Raw genomic sequence first — 16,747 nt, 5'->3', positions numbered from 1 at the left:
GCGGCGGCCGTCCACTTGCCAAATGGTGCCCCTGCTGGGCTGGTTCAGATCTGCCTTTCTTGTTGGTGCATCTGTTGGGTTTGGCCGCCAGCATGTTGGAAACTGGCAGAATGGCAACATTTTATTGTCTCCTTAGGTGTTTTTGCCCAGGAGAGAAATACTAAGATCTGAAGGTTGATTTGGCATTTTGACCCTTAGTTTGACTTAAACTGGAAGAAATCAGTCTCTGATTTTATGCTCATACCAGAGACGCATCATCTTCTTGACCAAGAATGATTTTCTAGTTCTCTCAAAATCATAGATTCTCAGGATCTTCTCTTCTAAATTGTTTTCTCACATTCGATTCTAGTGCCTTCATATAATGGATTTTTGTTCTTTTCTGTCTGTTTTTTTTTTTCTTTTGAAATCAACCCCAAACAAAAAGAGCCTCTGTGGATGAAATACAATATCTCTCCCAAAGGAAAAAAATAAAAATAAAAAAATAAAAAAAACTCCCTCCCAAAGAAAAGATCCTCCTAAACTTCAAGCTCATCCTAATGTTATCTGCCTTGTCCATTTTAAGCCGGCTCAGAGCCTTTGAAGATTGAGTCAGAGAATGCAAAACGTGACCTCTTAGTTAAAGGAAAAAGCTAGAGATATTTTTAAAAAAGGACCTTGTACATCAAATAGCTCTCACTGAAGAATGTTTTGATGAGTGAAATGAAAATGAAGCATAGACTATAGTTCCTTTCCAAGATAGAAGGTCCAATCTCCAAACATGCAAACACTCTCTCAGTTGAAAGTATTAGCTGTTTAGCAGCAGAATGGTGGAAGTATAAAGTGGAATAACTTATGTTAAACACCCAACACAACGCCGAGCACAGGTTGAGCGCCCAATTTAAGGTTATCATTAATTGTTAATTAATTAACAGAGGTAAAGATACTTGTTTTGATTACTTCTTTGAGATAAAACACAGGATTGCATAACTCATTGTAAGAGTGTTTATAACTTTTTACATAAAATTTCTTGGGATGGAATCTCATGCGGAAACCATTCTGAAAATTCCAGATGCTGTCTGGAGAGAGAAGAACTCACCAGCGTATTTTCTGAGTGGAATGAAGCACCCATGTGTAAAATGCACCTTATGAGGAATGGTTGAGGATCCCAACAAAGAGCCCCAGGGGCAGACTAAGAAATGTCTTCAGATTTTACAGAATTGCTTTTTGGAAATAGCAGAATCCATCTCCTTTTCTTACAGTGGAGAGCTAGAACAAGCAGGTTGACATTCTAAGAAAATAATTCTGACTCAGGGTAAGGAAGCCCTGGGTAAATACTCTGAGCTGTCTGTGAAAGGAACCCTTCTAGGAGGAAGGAGATGTCAGAAAGACTCTGGGAACCTCCCACCAGATGGGCAGCTATCTGTCAGGAAGACTGGAAGAGTTTCACAGTGTGTGGTGGAGTAAGTGTGGAGGGAGATGCTTCTGTCAGTAGATAACACACCTTAAAACCCTTCCGTGTGGAGACAGTCTGGGCGCATTACACTCTCTGCCTTAGAACCCTCCACCCACTTTTGCTGATCAGCCATCACTATTACCGCCCTTTAAACATGGAACTCAGTAGCATCTGTTCCTTGGCCCAGATCACTCCACTTTTAATTGTGCCCATGAATACCAGCAGTAACTCCTGTTTGTTCTTCAGTGACTGCTCCAGGCTCTGCAGAAAGAGCTTTGTATGCACTGCCCTTTAAATACTCAGGGCGGCCCTAAAAGATGCATCGTTCTCCTATCCCCATTATGCGGACTCAAAAAACATGAAACTCAGAGAGGTTACAGATTAGCTCAAAGATGCAGACTAATAAACAGCAACCTAACATACAAGCCAAGGACTCCAAATCCACAGCTTCTGTTCTCAACCACTCCTTGGTACTGTCCCCATTACTTTGAGAAATATAGTCATCACCATCACACCATCACCAGCAGCAGCATCTCATCACCCCTACCACTATTACCACCACCACCACAACTACCACCGTCACAACCATCGCCATCATCACCATCACCACATCACATTACCACAAACATCACCACTACCACTGTCGTCACCATCACCACCACCATCACCACTACCACCATATCACTATCATCACCACCATTACCATCACCATTATCACCATCATTGCCACATCACCACCACCATCACCACTACCACCATCATCACCACCATCACCATCATCACCATCACCACCATCATCACCATCACCATCACCACCATCACCATCACCATCACCACCATCACCATCAATATGGATAACAAACATTGTGTGATCACTGTGTGCCAGATGCTGTCCTGGGCACTTTACATATACTAGCTCTCTTAACTGTCACACTAACACTGGGAGGTGGCCTCTGTTATCAACCTCATTTTACAGTTGAGAAACTGAGACAGAGCATGGCTCTCCAGCATGCTCGTAATCCCAGCATCTTAAGGCCTCCCACCCTTTTGAGGCTGCTTTTCTGTTATGTATAACTGAAAAGAACCAATGAAAGAGGGGGAGGGATGGAAACCGTGGCTTCAATAAGTCACGGAAACTCTTCCAAGGCGTTGAAGACTATCACTCCAGCCTTATACCCAGCCTAGGAGGACTTCTGTACTTGGGGCAGTGACGGTCACCAGGTGGGTACCTTAGCTGACCTGTGCGTGTGCGGTATGGTGTTGGCATTGGGGAGCTCGGAGGCCCTTCTCCAGGGAAGCAGACAAGATAGAGGCTCCTATGTCTTCCAGAAAGGCTGCAGAAATGACTCATGGGTACAAGGGTGAATCCAAAAGGCTCCCAGCCCCGTGATAAGTCTCACGGCCCAGTTTTAGACTCTTTATCATCATCTGTTGAATCAGCTCAGTGTCGACTCAGCCGTCTACTCGCTTCCTCCACTACTTTTTAAAATGATTTTTATTGTGAAACAATGTACATAATATTTTCCATTTTAATCACTTAACGCTATATCATTCCGTGTCATTAAGGACATTCACAGAGTTGTGCAACCATCACCACCATCTAGTTCCAGAACTTTCCTTACCTGAAATGATACCACTCTTAGTTATACACCCAAAGAATTTAAAACAGCTATTTGGGTCAAAACTTGTCCATGAATGTTCCTGGAAGCATTATGCACAATAACCAAATGTGTGAAAAGCCCAAACATCCATCCAAGATGATTGGGCAGCCCTAGTGTGGCGCCGCTCCATGAAGGATGGACTGTCATTTACACATGAAGAGTGGGATACTGACTCCTGGGCCAACAAGGCTGAACCCGGAAAATGCTGTGCTCAGGGGAGAGGCAGGCACGGAATCTCCTGATTCCATTAATACAAAACATGTTTATTACTTATTGTCAGATTTGTAAATCCTTTGTGATACTTTTCACATGGCATTTTTGTATACAGTACCTTTTAGAGACATAAAATCCTACTCTAGTTTTGTCCTAAGCCATGATATCTATGAAACATGCTGATTTTTTTAGAGAGAAAGAGAGAGAAAATTCTTTAATATTTATTTGTTTGATTTTTTAATTTTTTTCACCGGACACGACATCTTTATTTTATTTTTATGTGGTGCTGAGGATCGAACCTAGCGCCCCGTGCATGCCAGGCAAGCGCATTACCGCTTGAGCCACATCGCCAGCTCCGATATGCTAATTTTTATATGCTAATTCTGTTTTTCCAATGTACATGAAAATGATTTAAGTTAAAAAATAAAGCCCATCCATGGTGCCAACTCAATGCAGCTGGGTACCACCAAAGTAGTAGACTAAGGTGTCTGGAAAGCAGCCTCCTGGTTCCTCTTGGCACTCAGTTCCTTCTCCAGTGGGACCCATACAGCCCCTTTCTGCACACTCGGGCTGTCCAATATGGCGGCCACAAGCCATATGTGGTGAATTAATTTGAACTTAATTAAATTTAAATCAGATTAAAAATTTACTTCTGCCCTCACGCCATCCACAGTTCAATTCCAACTGACCACAGGTGGCTCGCGGCTGCTGTCCTGGACACCATAGAGGTCCTCCAGCACCCTCACCGCGGACGTTCTGCTGGACTGATTCTGTCTCCAGTTGGTTTCCGTCCCTGCGGTTTCACTAGTGAAGTTCTCTCCACCTCCCCTCCTGTGCTCAGGTCAGGTGTCCTCACTTCCCACCCGTGTCCTGGCTGACCATTCATCCCTGGGCCAGCTCTGAGGCTGGCCTACTTTCCCCATGTCACCAGGGAGGGCCTGGTGCCAGCCAGCAGCGTGGCGCCTCCCCTCTCCACTCCCCTTCCTGTTTCTGCTTGCCAGCTCTGGCCTGGCTCCCTCCTGCACCCTGCCCGCGCCCTCTGACGGAGGCCCTCCTCCCAGCGAGCCCTGGCCGCTGTGTGGAAGGCCTGCTCTGCTGGCGCTCCATCTTGTCCCGCTGTCCAGTGGAGGAGGCGCCTGTCCCTCCTCTCCGCCCTCTTCACCCGCTTCCTCCCCAGCTTTTCCGTCACCTCAAGGTCTCTCCCGCCTTCTGTCTTCAGTTCCTTGTTCCTTCTCTTTCCCTGCTCCTTGCCTCACAGTTATTTCTCTGTAGTTAACAACTTAACCCTTCCAAGCTATTAGGAAGATAAGTAGGAAGAACAGGAAAAGACCTAAGATGAATCTGGAATCTATAGCGAGCGAAAGGCTGTATTCTCTTTTTCCATTTACTCTGGTCTCCTCACCTGTGTCCCAGTGGATGCCTGAACCTGGTGCCAGGGCTGAGTCCCATCTGTACGGTTACATGCACAGCATTTACAGTAAAACTTAATCTATAACTTAGGCACAATAAGAGACTGATGGCCGTAACTCATATTAAGATAGGATGATCATAATGGAATGCTGTGATGAGTTATGTGAACGTGGTCTCTCTGTTTCAAAATATCTTATTATTAATACTCACTTCTCTTCCCTTTGTGATGGGATGAGCTGATTCAGGGCCTACTTGATGAGCTGAGGTAAAGTGCAGGCAGCATGAATGACCCTCAGAAGGAGGATCTTCTGCCTTCAGTGGTTCTAGATAAGGAGTCGTAATGATGTCGGGAGGGTAGTTTATACGGTCTGGATACGTTGGACAAGTGCATGGTTCACATCGGATGTGGTCCAGAGTGGCACAGAGTTCATCCCACCCTTCAGTGCAGCTTAAAACTTACAGAATCTCTTTGGAATTCCCCACTTAATATTTTCCGACTGGGTGACTGTGGGTAACTGAAATCACAGAAATGTAAGCCATGGATAAGAAGGAAATACCACTGGGGGGTAAGACACCCTCACAGACCCCACAGTTGTTCTTCTGCTTATTAGGTGGTAAATGTATCATTTTCTTCCCCAAGAAGAGGGGGTGGCCTTAGTAATTAGGGGTGGCCATATGAATACCGGGCAGTGACCAGGATTGCAAAGCTCAGGCTGTAGGGGGCTGATTTCCACATCAGAAGTCCGTGGCGGATGTAAAACGTTGTTAGTGCTGGATTTACACAGGGCTGTGAGTTTCACCGCAAGACTGGGCAGCTCTCTTCCGCTCCTGAGGCCAGGGCACGTTTGACTCTCTCCCGATGGCCTGAGGTGTCGTCCAGCACACCGGGACCTTCTCCCTGCTGCTGAGGATGCCGGCTCTGGCCAGATGAAATCCTGTTCCCGTTCATCCAGCAAATGGACTCCCACTGCCCACCATGTGCCGGACGCTGTGTGTGAGGGGCACGTGGCTCCCCTGGGGTTTCCCTCCAGCGAGGCGGAGCTGTGGGCCAGGTGGGGAGGGGTGCATGGGAGGAGGGCGGAGGTGGCGCCCCGTGTGGTCCTGTGGGAGACAGACTCACTCAGGGCTGAGGATCCCAGCGTGCTTCTGCTTAGGAAAAACGAGCTCGCGTTGACTGGGGCTTGGTGATGTCATTTGACTCACTTTAATTTTCACTGCAAAAAAGCATTAATATTCTAACATAATATCCAGGAAACCTGAGTGTTGGAGGCACTGTCCCTGGAGGGGTGGATTAAAAGGCATGGAGAGGAGCAAAGAGTATCTGACCACGGGGCAGAAATGGAGGAAGCCAGCCTTGCCAAAACGCCAAAGTATTGGGTTTAAGATGAGCGCGAGGGGGAGGCCTCGTGGGTCGGATCCCGCGCCTGCTCCGAGGTGGAGACGGGAACAGCCTCTTGAGCTGCGGCGGGAGGCGGGAGGGCGACTACTGCCCAGTGGGAAGGAAAAAGGAACCAGAGGCGCACCCTGCCTTCCCTAGAGAAGGTCGACGTGTGGAGAGGCCAAGTGCTATTCAAAGCCTGGAGACCCAAAAGATCTTGGTTCAAGTCGTCACTCTGCCACTCAAACCAGCGAGGATTCATTTTGTTTTAAAAATGGCAGAAAGTCTGAAATTTGTACATGGCTTAAATAAGATGGGCATTGAATTCTCTCCAACTGGGGTCCAGGGCAGGTGCAGGGTCTTCTGCGGTTTCAGGGACCCAGGCTTCTACCTGTGAGGGCCACCTCAGCCAGTGGCTTCCACTTTCATGGTCCAAAACAGCTACTTGTGCTCTAGCCATCACATCTGCATTGCAACCGGAAGGAGGAAGGAACAGAGATGGGCTTGCCCCTCTTTGTAAGTTGCTTCCTGTCAGTTACACATTTCATGTCTTCTGTCTTCCCACTCATGAGAACATAGGGACAAGGTCGTGCCCCCCTCCCAGGGGGGCTGGCAACTGTGAGCTTGATTACTGAATGTTCTGTGTCCAACTAAGAACGGGGCTTTCTGTCACTAAGGCAGAGGAGGAGAGAGGAGATGGCTGGGCATCTGGAAGTCTGTGGTCCTCTGTGGGGCCTTCAACACATTAGGAGACCTGAGGAGCCTCTGTTCTCTCTGTAAAACGGGGAAATCCACACTTAATTCTTCAAATGAGAATGCGGGTAACATATGGAAAGAATCCTGTGCAACATGTATCACGTGGCAGAGGCCAAAGAGCTGTAAGTCCTGTATCTTTGGGTAGTGGCTCTCACTTTCCACATCCAGGGACATGGGCAAGACCCTGGGGCACCTGACCTAGGGACCAGGGTTCTAATTCCAATAACTCAGTCACTTCCTGTTGCCTTTGTTCAGTTGATGAATAGAAATGGATCTTTCCAAACAGCACCGTATCAGGAGGCACAGCACAGTGAAGCTTCGGCAGAGGTGGGTCCTGGAGGCCCATTAGCCTGCCACCCCGTCCTGCCTCTCCGCCTTTGCGTGAGCTCTTTCCGTTGCTGGTGATCCACGGGGCACAGGTAGTCACCCGCTTACCAGAGGGAGCAGCCACAACAAGACAGAGAACGGAGAATTTTGTCCCATGAAGTGCCTTGGTCACTTGCCCTGGGCCAGACACTGGTGTGCGTTCCGTGCTGGACGTAGAGCTGCCGAGCACAGGGACGAAGATTCCACTTGGTGGCTCCTACGTCCCAGTGTGGGGAGACCCGGGAAGTTCTTAGATAAGAGCAAACTTGAATTCAGTGTCACTCCATCCCTGTCATCTCATTGGGTTCACTTTTTTTGTGGGAGAAAAAGGCAAGAGCCATGTGCATCTCGCCCTTTGGGACCTTGAGGTTTGGCCACAGGCACAGATGGCCCGGTGAGCCACCAGCCTTTGTCCTCTTGCCACTTTTTCTCTCTCCTGCATTAGAAGCTCGTGAGTGAGCTGGTTCCATGATTCAGGCACCGTCCCTAGAGGCCATGGTGAGGTATTTGGCACTATTTAATCATGTCACCAACACAACCTGGAATCTCCAGATTCCTCCCAGAACCCCCGCAGGATTTAGAGATCACCTCGGGTGGCCACTGAGCCTTCCTGTTCCGCCCAGAGTTAGGAAGACGCTAAACCAAACCAGTGTCTCCTCCAATCTCCTCTTTGCCGCTGGCTCACTGGGAAGGAGCGTGGCTGAGGACCCCTTGAGGCCTGTTGGTGATCCATTTGTTCATTCATCAGCAAACACGCGGAGGCTCTGGCTGCAAGACACACTCCCTGGCTGCCTCCGAGTTGCTGTGATCTCCACCTTCCTGGAGTTTCCTGTCTCGGCTCTCGTTCTTTATATCCAGTCTTCCCCAGCCACGGCAAAAGCATCCCTGTTTATCAAATTGGCCAAAACGGAATTTGTGTTTGAAGAGGAAACAGTATTTGTCTCTCTCTTTTTAACGTATTTTCCTTGCTTTTTCTTTGTGCCATGGTTTCGGAGCCCGTTGGGGTGACGGCTGAGGGAGGCTGGGCGGGTGGGTGTACCGTGTGGTTGGATTTCTGTGCTGACATCTGTGTCTGGGCCGTGCTGTTGGGGCCCTGCTTGTGGTTCAGGGGAGCAGGTCCCACCGATGAGCAGGGGAGATGGAGCCCTGGGCGAGGAGGAGAGCACACCCAGCGAATCGCGCCCAGGAGAGCTGGTTCAAGGCGCTGTGACACTGGGGGAGGGACACAAACGGGGGAGGGGCACTGGAAACTGGTGAAAGTAGAATGAAGTCACTCGGAAGAAGGGGCCTTCCCACGGGGGAGAGTGTGCTGGGATGTCCCCAGGGCCTGGCGCTTGGTGGGCACCCCTGCCCAGGAGGGAGGAGTCGATGCACGTGAACCCGAGGAAGGTGTCAGGCTACAGGAGGGAGCTGGAGACTCCTCTGAAATGAGAACGTCTGGGGAACTGAGGAGAGGGTGAAGGAGGTGGTGACTGGGTTTAAAAAAATGTGTAAGTTAAATGCCAAGTGAACAAAGGGGTGACACTCAAACCCTGGAGGAGCGTGTAAGGGAAATGGCCTTGGAACTTGGGAAATGGCAAGGCAGATGGAGAATCAGCTGAAGATGGAGACACACTGAGTGAGCTACGCGGCATTTACCACACAGTAAGAGAATCAGAGTCCAGAAGGACGCGGGGATGATAAATAGGTCCAGAGAACATTTCAGATAATCAGATTCGGGAAGTGGAAGGAGACTGACGACCGCAGGGCAGAACCGTGACACAGAGATCTGGGGGCGGGGGCAGCGGTGCAGAGCTCAGGGCTCCCGCAGCCCCAGCGGCTGGCAGAAGGACGGGGGACCTGGAAAGGACGCGCTGAGTAGCGGGGACAGGCGGTTGCCTTGGAGGCCGTGTGGGAGACACCACAGGCTGGGGACAGTGACAGGGCCCAGGAACGCAGGCAGGCAGTCACAGTGTTCATAGACAACACCGTGTGCCAGGCGTCGTTGTAGGCCCTGTGCACCGTGAGTTAGGTCAGGTCACAGGGAGACGTCGAGCCTGTCCTCAGCGTTTAACCTAGGGAGCGCCCAGGTGACGTGGTGCCCAGGTGACGCGGCTGGAGGGTGGTCCAGGCCGGTCTCTTCCTCTGCTTCACGATAGCTCAGCAGCACAGGAAACACGCTGCAGGCTCTGCCCTCCACACGCGGTTACTCGGCACCAGCTGGGCCCGGAGCGCCGCTCGCTGGACAGCACCTGCTCAGCAAGGCGGGTGGGGCCTCTGATGTCACGGGGCCTGCAGTCTACTAGTTACAGACCAAAGGACAACTCAAGAACAGCGTGAAGATACAGCAGGAGCCACGCACCACTTAAATGTTCTGTAGCACGTGAAAATGTCAAAGAGGAGCAGATGAGATTGATTTTAATATGTCTTTTAGGCAATCAACATGTCTGAACTATTTCAATATGTGATCCATAAACACCTGATCATGGGGTCTTCTGTGTATCTTTTTTAATAGAAATTCTTCGAAACCCAGAGCGTCGTTTATACTTACTCTGTTTCTTGACTCAGACTGACCTCGTTCCAGGCACTCAGTAGCCACACGTGATTGGTGCTACGTGTTAGACGGTGCAGGTTGAGAGAGAACTTAGCAGTTAGGGTCCAATTCCTTTTCAGGCACTATACAGAGAATATGGCCTGCCTGCCTTCCATTGTCGTTTCTGATCACTATCAACCAAGATGCACACAATACGGTGCATGAAGTGCAGTAGAGAAATGCTTATTTCCCCTAGACATCAGCCCCACCACCAAGCCTGTAGATGGAGAGAGAAACTTGCATGTATGCACATCACATGCATCGACATGTGTTCTGGATTAGTGTTGTGTGTGGCGCTCCACCATCAATGGATCACAAGGACCAGAAGCGGATCTTTGCAAAAAGCATCAGTCACCATCTATATTTTGCCAGTAGGGTTTCATGTTGGAAATATTGAAGATGTGATCTGAAGCTAGAATTTCTGGTATTTCATCTGATTGCCAAAGCTAATGATCAGTTTTCAAGAGATATGCAAAACAGAGATGAGATTTTATTGTTTAACCCCACTGCCCAGCAGGTGTTAGTGGGGACCCAGCAATGTGGTATAGAATGCTAGTTCCCTAGGTAAAAAATTTTGCTCTGGAGCAAATTTAAGTGGGAAGAAAGGCCAAGGAAATATGGATTGTCCTTCCTAGAAATTGGAAGGGGGAATTGAAGGTAATAGGTACTTGCTTCCTGCCAACTTCGTAATGAAATTACTGTTCAGCAGAAATTTCTGTTAGAGTTTTTCTTTTTTCCTCCCAAGGGGCTGGAGACTCCAAATAGATGAAAAGAGACAATATTAATGTTGAGTATATAGAGTCATTGGTCCAGAATATTGAATATTCAAGGAACTCCGAACAATCCGTAGCATAAGGGTTTCTATATAATTGTTTTAATGTAATCTGAAGAAGGCAGATTGAATCCAAATGATCACCCTGATAATTCCACCTGCTTTCACTGGGAAATGGAAGAAAAGGAAATGAGTAGAGAAATAGAGATGCGAAATTAAAGGCGGAGATTTAAGTCATTTGAACAGGTAAATCCAAAGAAAGACACTCACTGGTACATGCTGGCTTCTTGAGTTCAACAGTGACTGACATTCAGTCCGTGCACATAACCTGCAAGTGGCTGTCCCCAGAGCCAGCTGTCAAAAATCAAAACATTTGCTCTCTGGTCTGCTGTATTGGTCAGTTTTCATCATTATCACAAATAACCTGAGATAATCAACTTATGAAGAGTGAAGGTTTATTTCAGCTCACAGTTTTGAAGGTTCCAGTCCATGATTGGCAAGACCATGGCTTTCAGACGTGTGGTAGGGCTGCATATGATGGCGGGAGCACATGGGAGAAAAATGGCACTTACTTTGTAGTCACAAAGTAAAAAAGAGAGAGGAAAGGACAGGGGTTCCCCCTACCCTCTTCCAAGGAGGCCCACAATGCTCTAATGACCTCCCACTAACCACTGGGTCTTGAAGGTTCCGCCATCTTCCAGTAGCACCACGCTGTAGACCAAGCCTTTGGGGAAGATTCAAGATGCAAACAGCAGCATCTACCTTTTCCAAACAGATAACAACCTGGATATCTCTAAACTTCTTGATCCTTTACTAACCCTCGTCAGTCTTCAGCACATTCGGGGCATTAGGGAGATTCAACCTGAGTCCATCCACCCTGAAGTGGTAGACAACGGACACCTGGCGAGAGAGCCCGCTGGGTTCAGCAAGAGGCACCTCCAGGCGTTGACCAGCCTGACCACGGATTTGGGGCGGGAGCAGTGGAGAGTGACGGGGGGGGGGTGGAATTCCATGGCCTGTCTGTGCTGCTCCCAGAGCCTCTTTCCTGTCCTGTCACGGCGAGTGTCCTCCGTGCGTCGCTGTCTCCTTCAGACTTGCTCCTGAGCCTCCCCCCGGTGCCCTCAGCAGGGAGAGGCCCTCGGAGCTCTGCTGACGACTTTCTTGTCTGATTCCTGCGTCTGTCCCCAGCGTCAGCTCCCAGGTTTCTGCCCCACATTCTCCGCATCCTGAGGGCTCTGACCGGGCTGGACTCACGGCCCCAGGAAGTCCCGGGGTCCCCCTTTGGCTCTTGTCTTTCCCTTCACCCTGTGCATCCCTCCTCGCTCTTACTCACCTCGTTCTGATCCTGCCCAGACATTTCCACCTGCTTCCCAGTTCCAGCCCTGGAACCCTGGTAGACGCGGCCACCTTTCCCTGTGCGCTCCCCACCTCGTAAACACCTCTGTTTTCACACCTGCTCTCCGTGTGTGTGTGCGTCTCCCTCCCTACCCTGAAAGCACACGGCCACTTCTGTATGATTCTCTTAGCGGAGGTTTTGGCACAGGGTGTGGCATGCGGTGGGCACTCACCCACGTCCCTTGGACGGGAGGATGGACGAGCGTGTTGATGAGTGTACTGATGGACAGGAGGACGGGTGGACGTGTCAACAATGGACACACGCACGGATGAGGGGAAGGGACTTCCAGTGTCGATCTCTCAGGATCCTCAGCCACCAGGGTGAACTGGGCCACTATTCTATGCCACACAATGTGACAAGGCCAAAAATAACCAAGAGGAATGGAACTAAAACGTCAACTTGAAGAATAAAGACAGTCTAATCTAGGTCTCAGTTAGCTACTGAGAAAGCTGCAGACACTGAGGAATTCGGCCAGAGTTCAGTTTTCCTCTACACCCCAGACCAAGAACTTCCGTGACGGAACCAAAAATCATCCCGCTAAGTGACGTGAGCCAGGCTCGGAGAGTCGAGGGTCAGATGTTCTCTCTCATATGGGGGAGCTACGGGCGGGGGGCTGGGTAAGAAAGGAAGATGACCTCACAGAAATAGAAGGGAGGCTACGGGCGGAGGAAGGGGATCGAGAGGGAGGGAGAAGGCGAGGCCGCGGGGAAGTTCTAGGGAACCGGATCTACCAGATGGTGCCGTGTCCATGTGACTATACCACGATGCATCCTGCCAGTGAACGTGACCGCCACGCGCTGATCAAGGTACTGGTGATAACTGAAGGGAGATGGACAGAGCGAGCAGATCAGGGGAGGGAAAAGGAGGGTCCTGGGGAACGAGGTGGGCCAACTGGGTTTCCTGCGTGTGCAAACAGGGCGCAGTGATCCCCCATGAGGCCTGATTATCACGCACCAATTAAACATAAGGGCCTTGGTCGGGGCTCCTGAGGTGCCCCTCCCGCACCACGTCCGTTGGGCACACCCCAGGCCAGCGGCCAGCCGAGAAGCATCAGGGCAGAAGACACAGAACCTTGTCCACTGCGTTGACGATGGCTGTGTGGAGCCACTCACTGAAGTGCTGGCGCTCTCTCCTGGCGCCGGCGGCTGCTGGCTTCTGCTTCTCCTGGTGGTGACCCTGGGGCACCACTCCTCAGGAGGCCTTCATTCAGGGCCCCGTGGCCTTCCGACAACACCCAGATGCACTGCAAGGTCCCGGGAGACCTGCTCTCCCCGACTCGTCCCCGTGCACGCAGTGTGACCGTCGGTCCTCCTCCTGGTGGGTGTCCCTGCCGTGGGGGGTTCTGGGCCTAGCTGCCTCTGCTCATGGGAGGCTCTCTCCTTCCCCCACCTTTCCCCTTCGAGGTCCCCAGAACCGCTCCCAGCCCCAGGTTGAGAGACAGGCTCCTGCTCTGTGACTGTGCAGTCTCTCTCCCTCCCTCACCAGGGCACCAGTGGCGTGTTAGCTCTGGCCACCGTCCGTGCGTCCCCGTCCTTGAGTGTACGCAGGTGCGGTCAGAGGGCCGAGGCTCCGTGTTGTCTACTTCTGTATCCACAGGACTCGCTCAGACCGACAGCAAACAGTTGTTAGTCAAGGAAGGGTCAGAGGAAGCTCGGTGCGTGCAGCAGAACTGGGAGGGTAGAAGACCCACAAAGGAAGTGGGAAATACCCTGACCCTCCCGCGCGTGGACGAGCGCCGTCTCCATCCCCTGTTCTGCTTGCTGACGGGAAACAGTGAGCGTCTCCCCATGTCCTTGGCTGGTCGCTGAACATGGCTCTTAATGACCCAGAGGGTCCCCTGAGTGGACACACCGTGCGTCCGTCTCCCCGTCCACTCACCTGGTCCTTGGAGGCCTGATCCCCCCGTGCGATGCGGCCAGGCTCTGTGCGCCGGGCAGACCACAGGTGAACAAGGGCCCCGGGCCAGTCGCTCTCTGGAATCCCCCGCGCTCGCTGTCCTCCTTGGTCTGTGTTTACTTCTTTAGCTGCTTTTGGTGCGAAGAGGGTGTAAAGCAAGAGAAAGCCGTGGCCCTGAGACAGGGCTTCTCCCTGGGGCGGTGATGCCGTGCTCCACCGGTGCTCACTGGGGTCTGCCCCGTGGCCACCGCCGTGTTTTCCTGGACGTCTGAACATCACATTTTCCACAGGCTGCGGGGAGGAAGCGTGGACCCTTGGCTCCCCCAGATTCTGGGAGACGAGCCCTCACTCGGTGGCCCATCAGAGGCAGCCTGACCTGAGGAGCGGGAGGGGACAAGTGTCAGAGGGCACCCGGACGTCACCTGTGCTGAACAACTTGCTGCATGGATGTCACGTGGGGAGGGGCTAGGAGCCATCGATCCCCTGCCCCGTCCCCCGCCTCGCTCAGTGTGGAACCCTGACGGCTGACGCCCCGCTTGGTCCAGGGTGCCCACTGCTCCCGTTCTTCCTCTTCCTCCTCTTCTTCGGCCACCACCAGTGTCAGGGCCACCACTGGCTTTCACCTCGATGACAAGAGCGACCTATCCCCACTCCAGCCCTCCTCCAACCTGTCCTCCACGGCCTTCCTGATCTGAGAACAGATGATGAGGTCAACCCCTCAGTTAGAACCGGGCGATGGCTTCCCGATGTTTAAGACAAAGACAAAACGTCAAGTGGCCCACGCGGCTCACCCTGCCAGCCCCCTCGTCTTCCCAGCCTCACTTAATGCTGCATTTCCCTGTCTCCTTCCGCTTCCGTCTGGGGGCTCTCCAGGTCCTCACCACAGGCCCTTGGCACGTGCTGTCCCTTTGCCTGCCTGGGTCCTTCTTTACCTAGCCAGCCTACCTGACCATCACATCCCCTGACATGGCCTTCTTTCTGTGGTAGCACTTGTCATAAGTCTGTGATTCATGAAGTGACACCTGTCCTTTCCCTGAGACTATAGAGGTCATGAAGTTGGGGATCACGTTTGTTTCCTTACTTATCCTCATCACCGTGGCGTGGAGCAGGTGCTCAGTGAGAACTTGCTGAGTGAATGATCAATGGTGATGTCTCACGGCTCGGAGGTTGGCCACCTGTGGTTCAGGAGTGAGCAGGTTCCTTCAGGAGCTTCCTAAAGCGTGACAGATACGTACGCAGATCCTCCCGAGAGGTCACTGAACCCAGATCTGTGGATCTGCTGGTCAAGAACACTCCACTCCGTGAGCTAACCGGTAGACCATTAATGCCTGCACAGGGTGGGGATTCTGATGACCACAGTGCCCGGTCAGTGGGCAGTGCCTGGAAGGAGCCCTCAGGGGATGCATGCTGGCCGTGGTGCTGTGCTGGGCGTGCTGTCCACTCATTTGCTTGACACCTGTTTAATTTTTTTCTAAGATGTGTCTTTCTCTCTTCCTCCATCTAGGTTTATGGTCAATGTGACGTGGGACGGCAAAGACTTGTCCTTCACGGAGGAGGGCTATCAGGTGCACCCCAGGCTGGTGGTGATCGTGCTGAACAAAGACCGACAGTGGGAGAAGGTGAGCAAGTCCGCGGGCGGGACGCGGGGAGCAGAAGGCACAGGTGCCTGCTCCGCGCCGCTCCTTCCCAGAGCGTCTCCTGGGGCTGCTCCAGCCTCCGCCCCAAAGCCAGGGTGGATGATTGAGGGTGCCGTCGGAATGCCTTCCTGGTGTGCAATGCTCTGTGGGTTCGGACCTCAGCTCCCCTAGAAGCAGTCCTGGGAGGATCTGGGATGATTAAGACAGTCGGAGTTGGTGTGCGCCGTGCAGCAGCGAGGTTGAGCACACAGCAGTGATCACACCAGTCTGCCTGAATCTTCTAAATGGGCTCCATTTACCGTGTGGCTGAACACCCTGCATTTCCATTTACTTGGTCTTTTGCTTTAAGTAAACTAATTTTCCAAAGCTTGAATCTATCACTTTGGTAAATCACATGCAGAGAAGGACTTTAGGATTCTCGTAAAGCACATTTTCAAGTACGTATGTATGCACTTTGAAAAACGTGAAAAAAATCAGTGTGCAAAGAAAAAAAATCATGCCGTACCTTACACAGGCCATGTCCTGAGTCATAGAGCAGAGACTTCCCCGGGGACCTACAGATGACCTTATGTGTGCAAGGACGTGCAGCATCTGTCCCTGCCCCCAGCAGTCAGCTCTCAAATGAGTCACCACAGTTTCCCGTTGAGAATGGAGTGAGAGGGACCAGGAAGGAAGCCTGGGGGGTGGTCTGCCCCTCCCTGACAAGCAGTTCCTGACTCCTGAGCCCTGCGCCTCTTGGGAGGGAGCCTCCAAGGCTTGAGGGTGGAGGCTTGAGAGACCCGGAGGGGAAGGGGCAGTGCTGGGGATTGACGGGGAAATGCTGTGCAGACAGGAGCACGGCCCAAGACCAGAACAGACCCTCGAGTCTGGGGAAGGAAAGGAGCTGGGGGGGAGTCTGATGCTGTACCCCCAGCTACAAAACACACGGGCTTCCAAGAACATGGGGAGGTTCAGCAAAGTGGGCTCCACCTCGGAGCATGAGACAGATCTCAGTGTAGTCAGAGGCACTGAGAAGATGCGGGTGCACCACCTGGAACAGAAATCAGTAACAAAGAGAGAGAATTCCCCAAGTGAGGAATCACTCTACGTTTCTAAAGAATGTTTAGGTCAAAAAGAAATGAGAAAGGCATTGGGAAATATTTTGAATAGAATAATCACAAACCCCACTCATCAGACTTGAAGAATAAAGTTGAAGAGGTGCTGAGGGAAACCCTTGGCTTTCAATGTGACGATAAGAAAGGGGGACGGAAAGTCATCC

At 51.4% G+C, this 16,747-nt stretch overlaps 1 protein-coding gene across 2 annotated transcripts in view; it reads left to right on the top strand.

Moving 5' to 3' along the window:
• Grin2a (glutamate ionotropic receptor NMDA type subunit 2A) overlaps nt 1–16,747 on the top strand; it is a 335,101-nt gene that overhangs the window by 206,827 nt on the left and 111,527 nt on the right. For both annotated transcript variants that reach the window (XM_058579798.1, XM_058579800.1), the window contains one exon: nt 15,357–15,471. In XM_058579798.1, coding sequence (XP_058435781.1) covers nt 15,357–15,471 — 115 coding nt within the window. The remainder of the gene's footprint in view (nt 1–15,356; nt 15,472–16,747) is intronic.

Source organism: Marmota monax, unplaced genomic scaffold (genome assembly GCF_021218885.2).
Source record: "Marmota monax isolate L192 unplaced genomic scaffold, Marmota_monax_Labrador192_F-V1.1 WCK01_AAM20220418_F8-fsc00035, whole genome shotgun sequence".
Classification (NCBI taxonomy): domain Eukaryota; kingdom Metazoa; phylum Chordata; class Mammalia; order Rodentia; family Sciuridae; genus Marmota; species Marmota monax.
The sequence above is the reverse complement of the archived record's forward strand: the minus strand, read 5'-3'. Positions and strand labels throughout refer to the sequence as shown.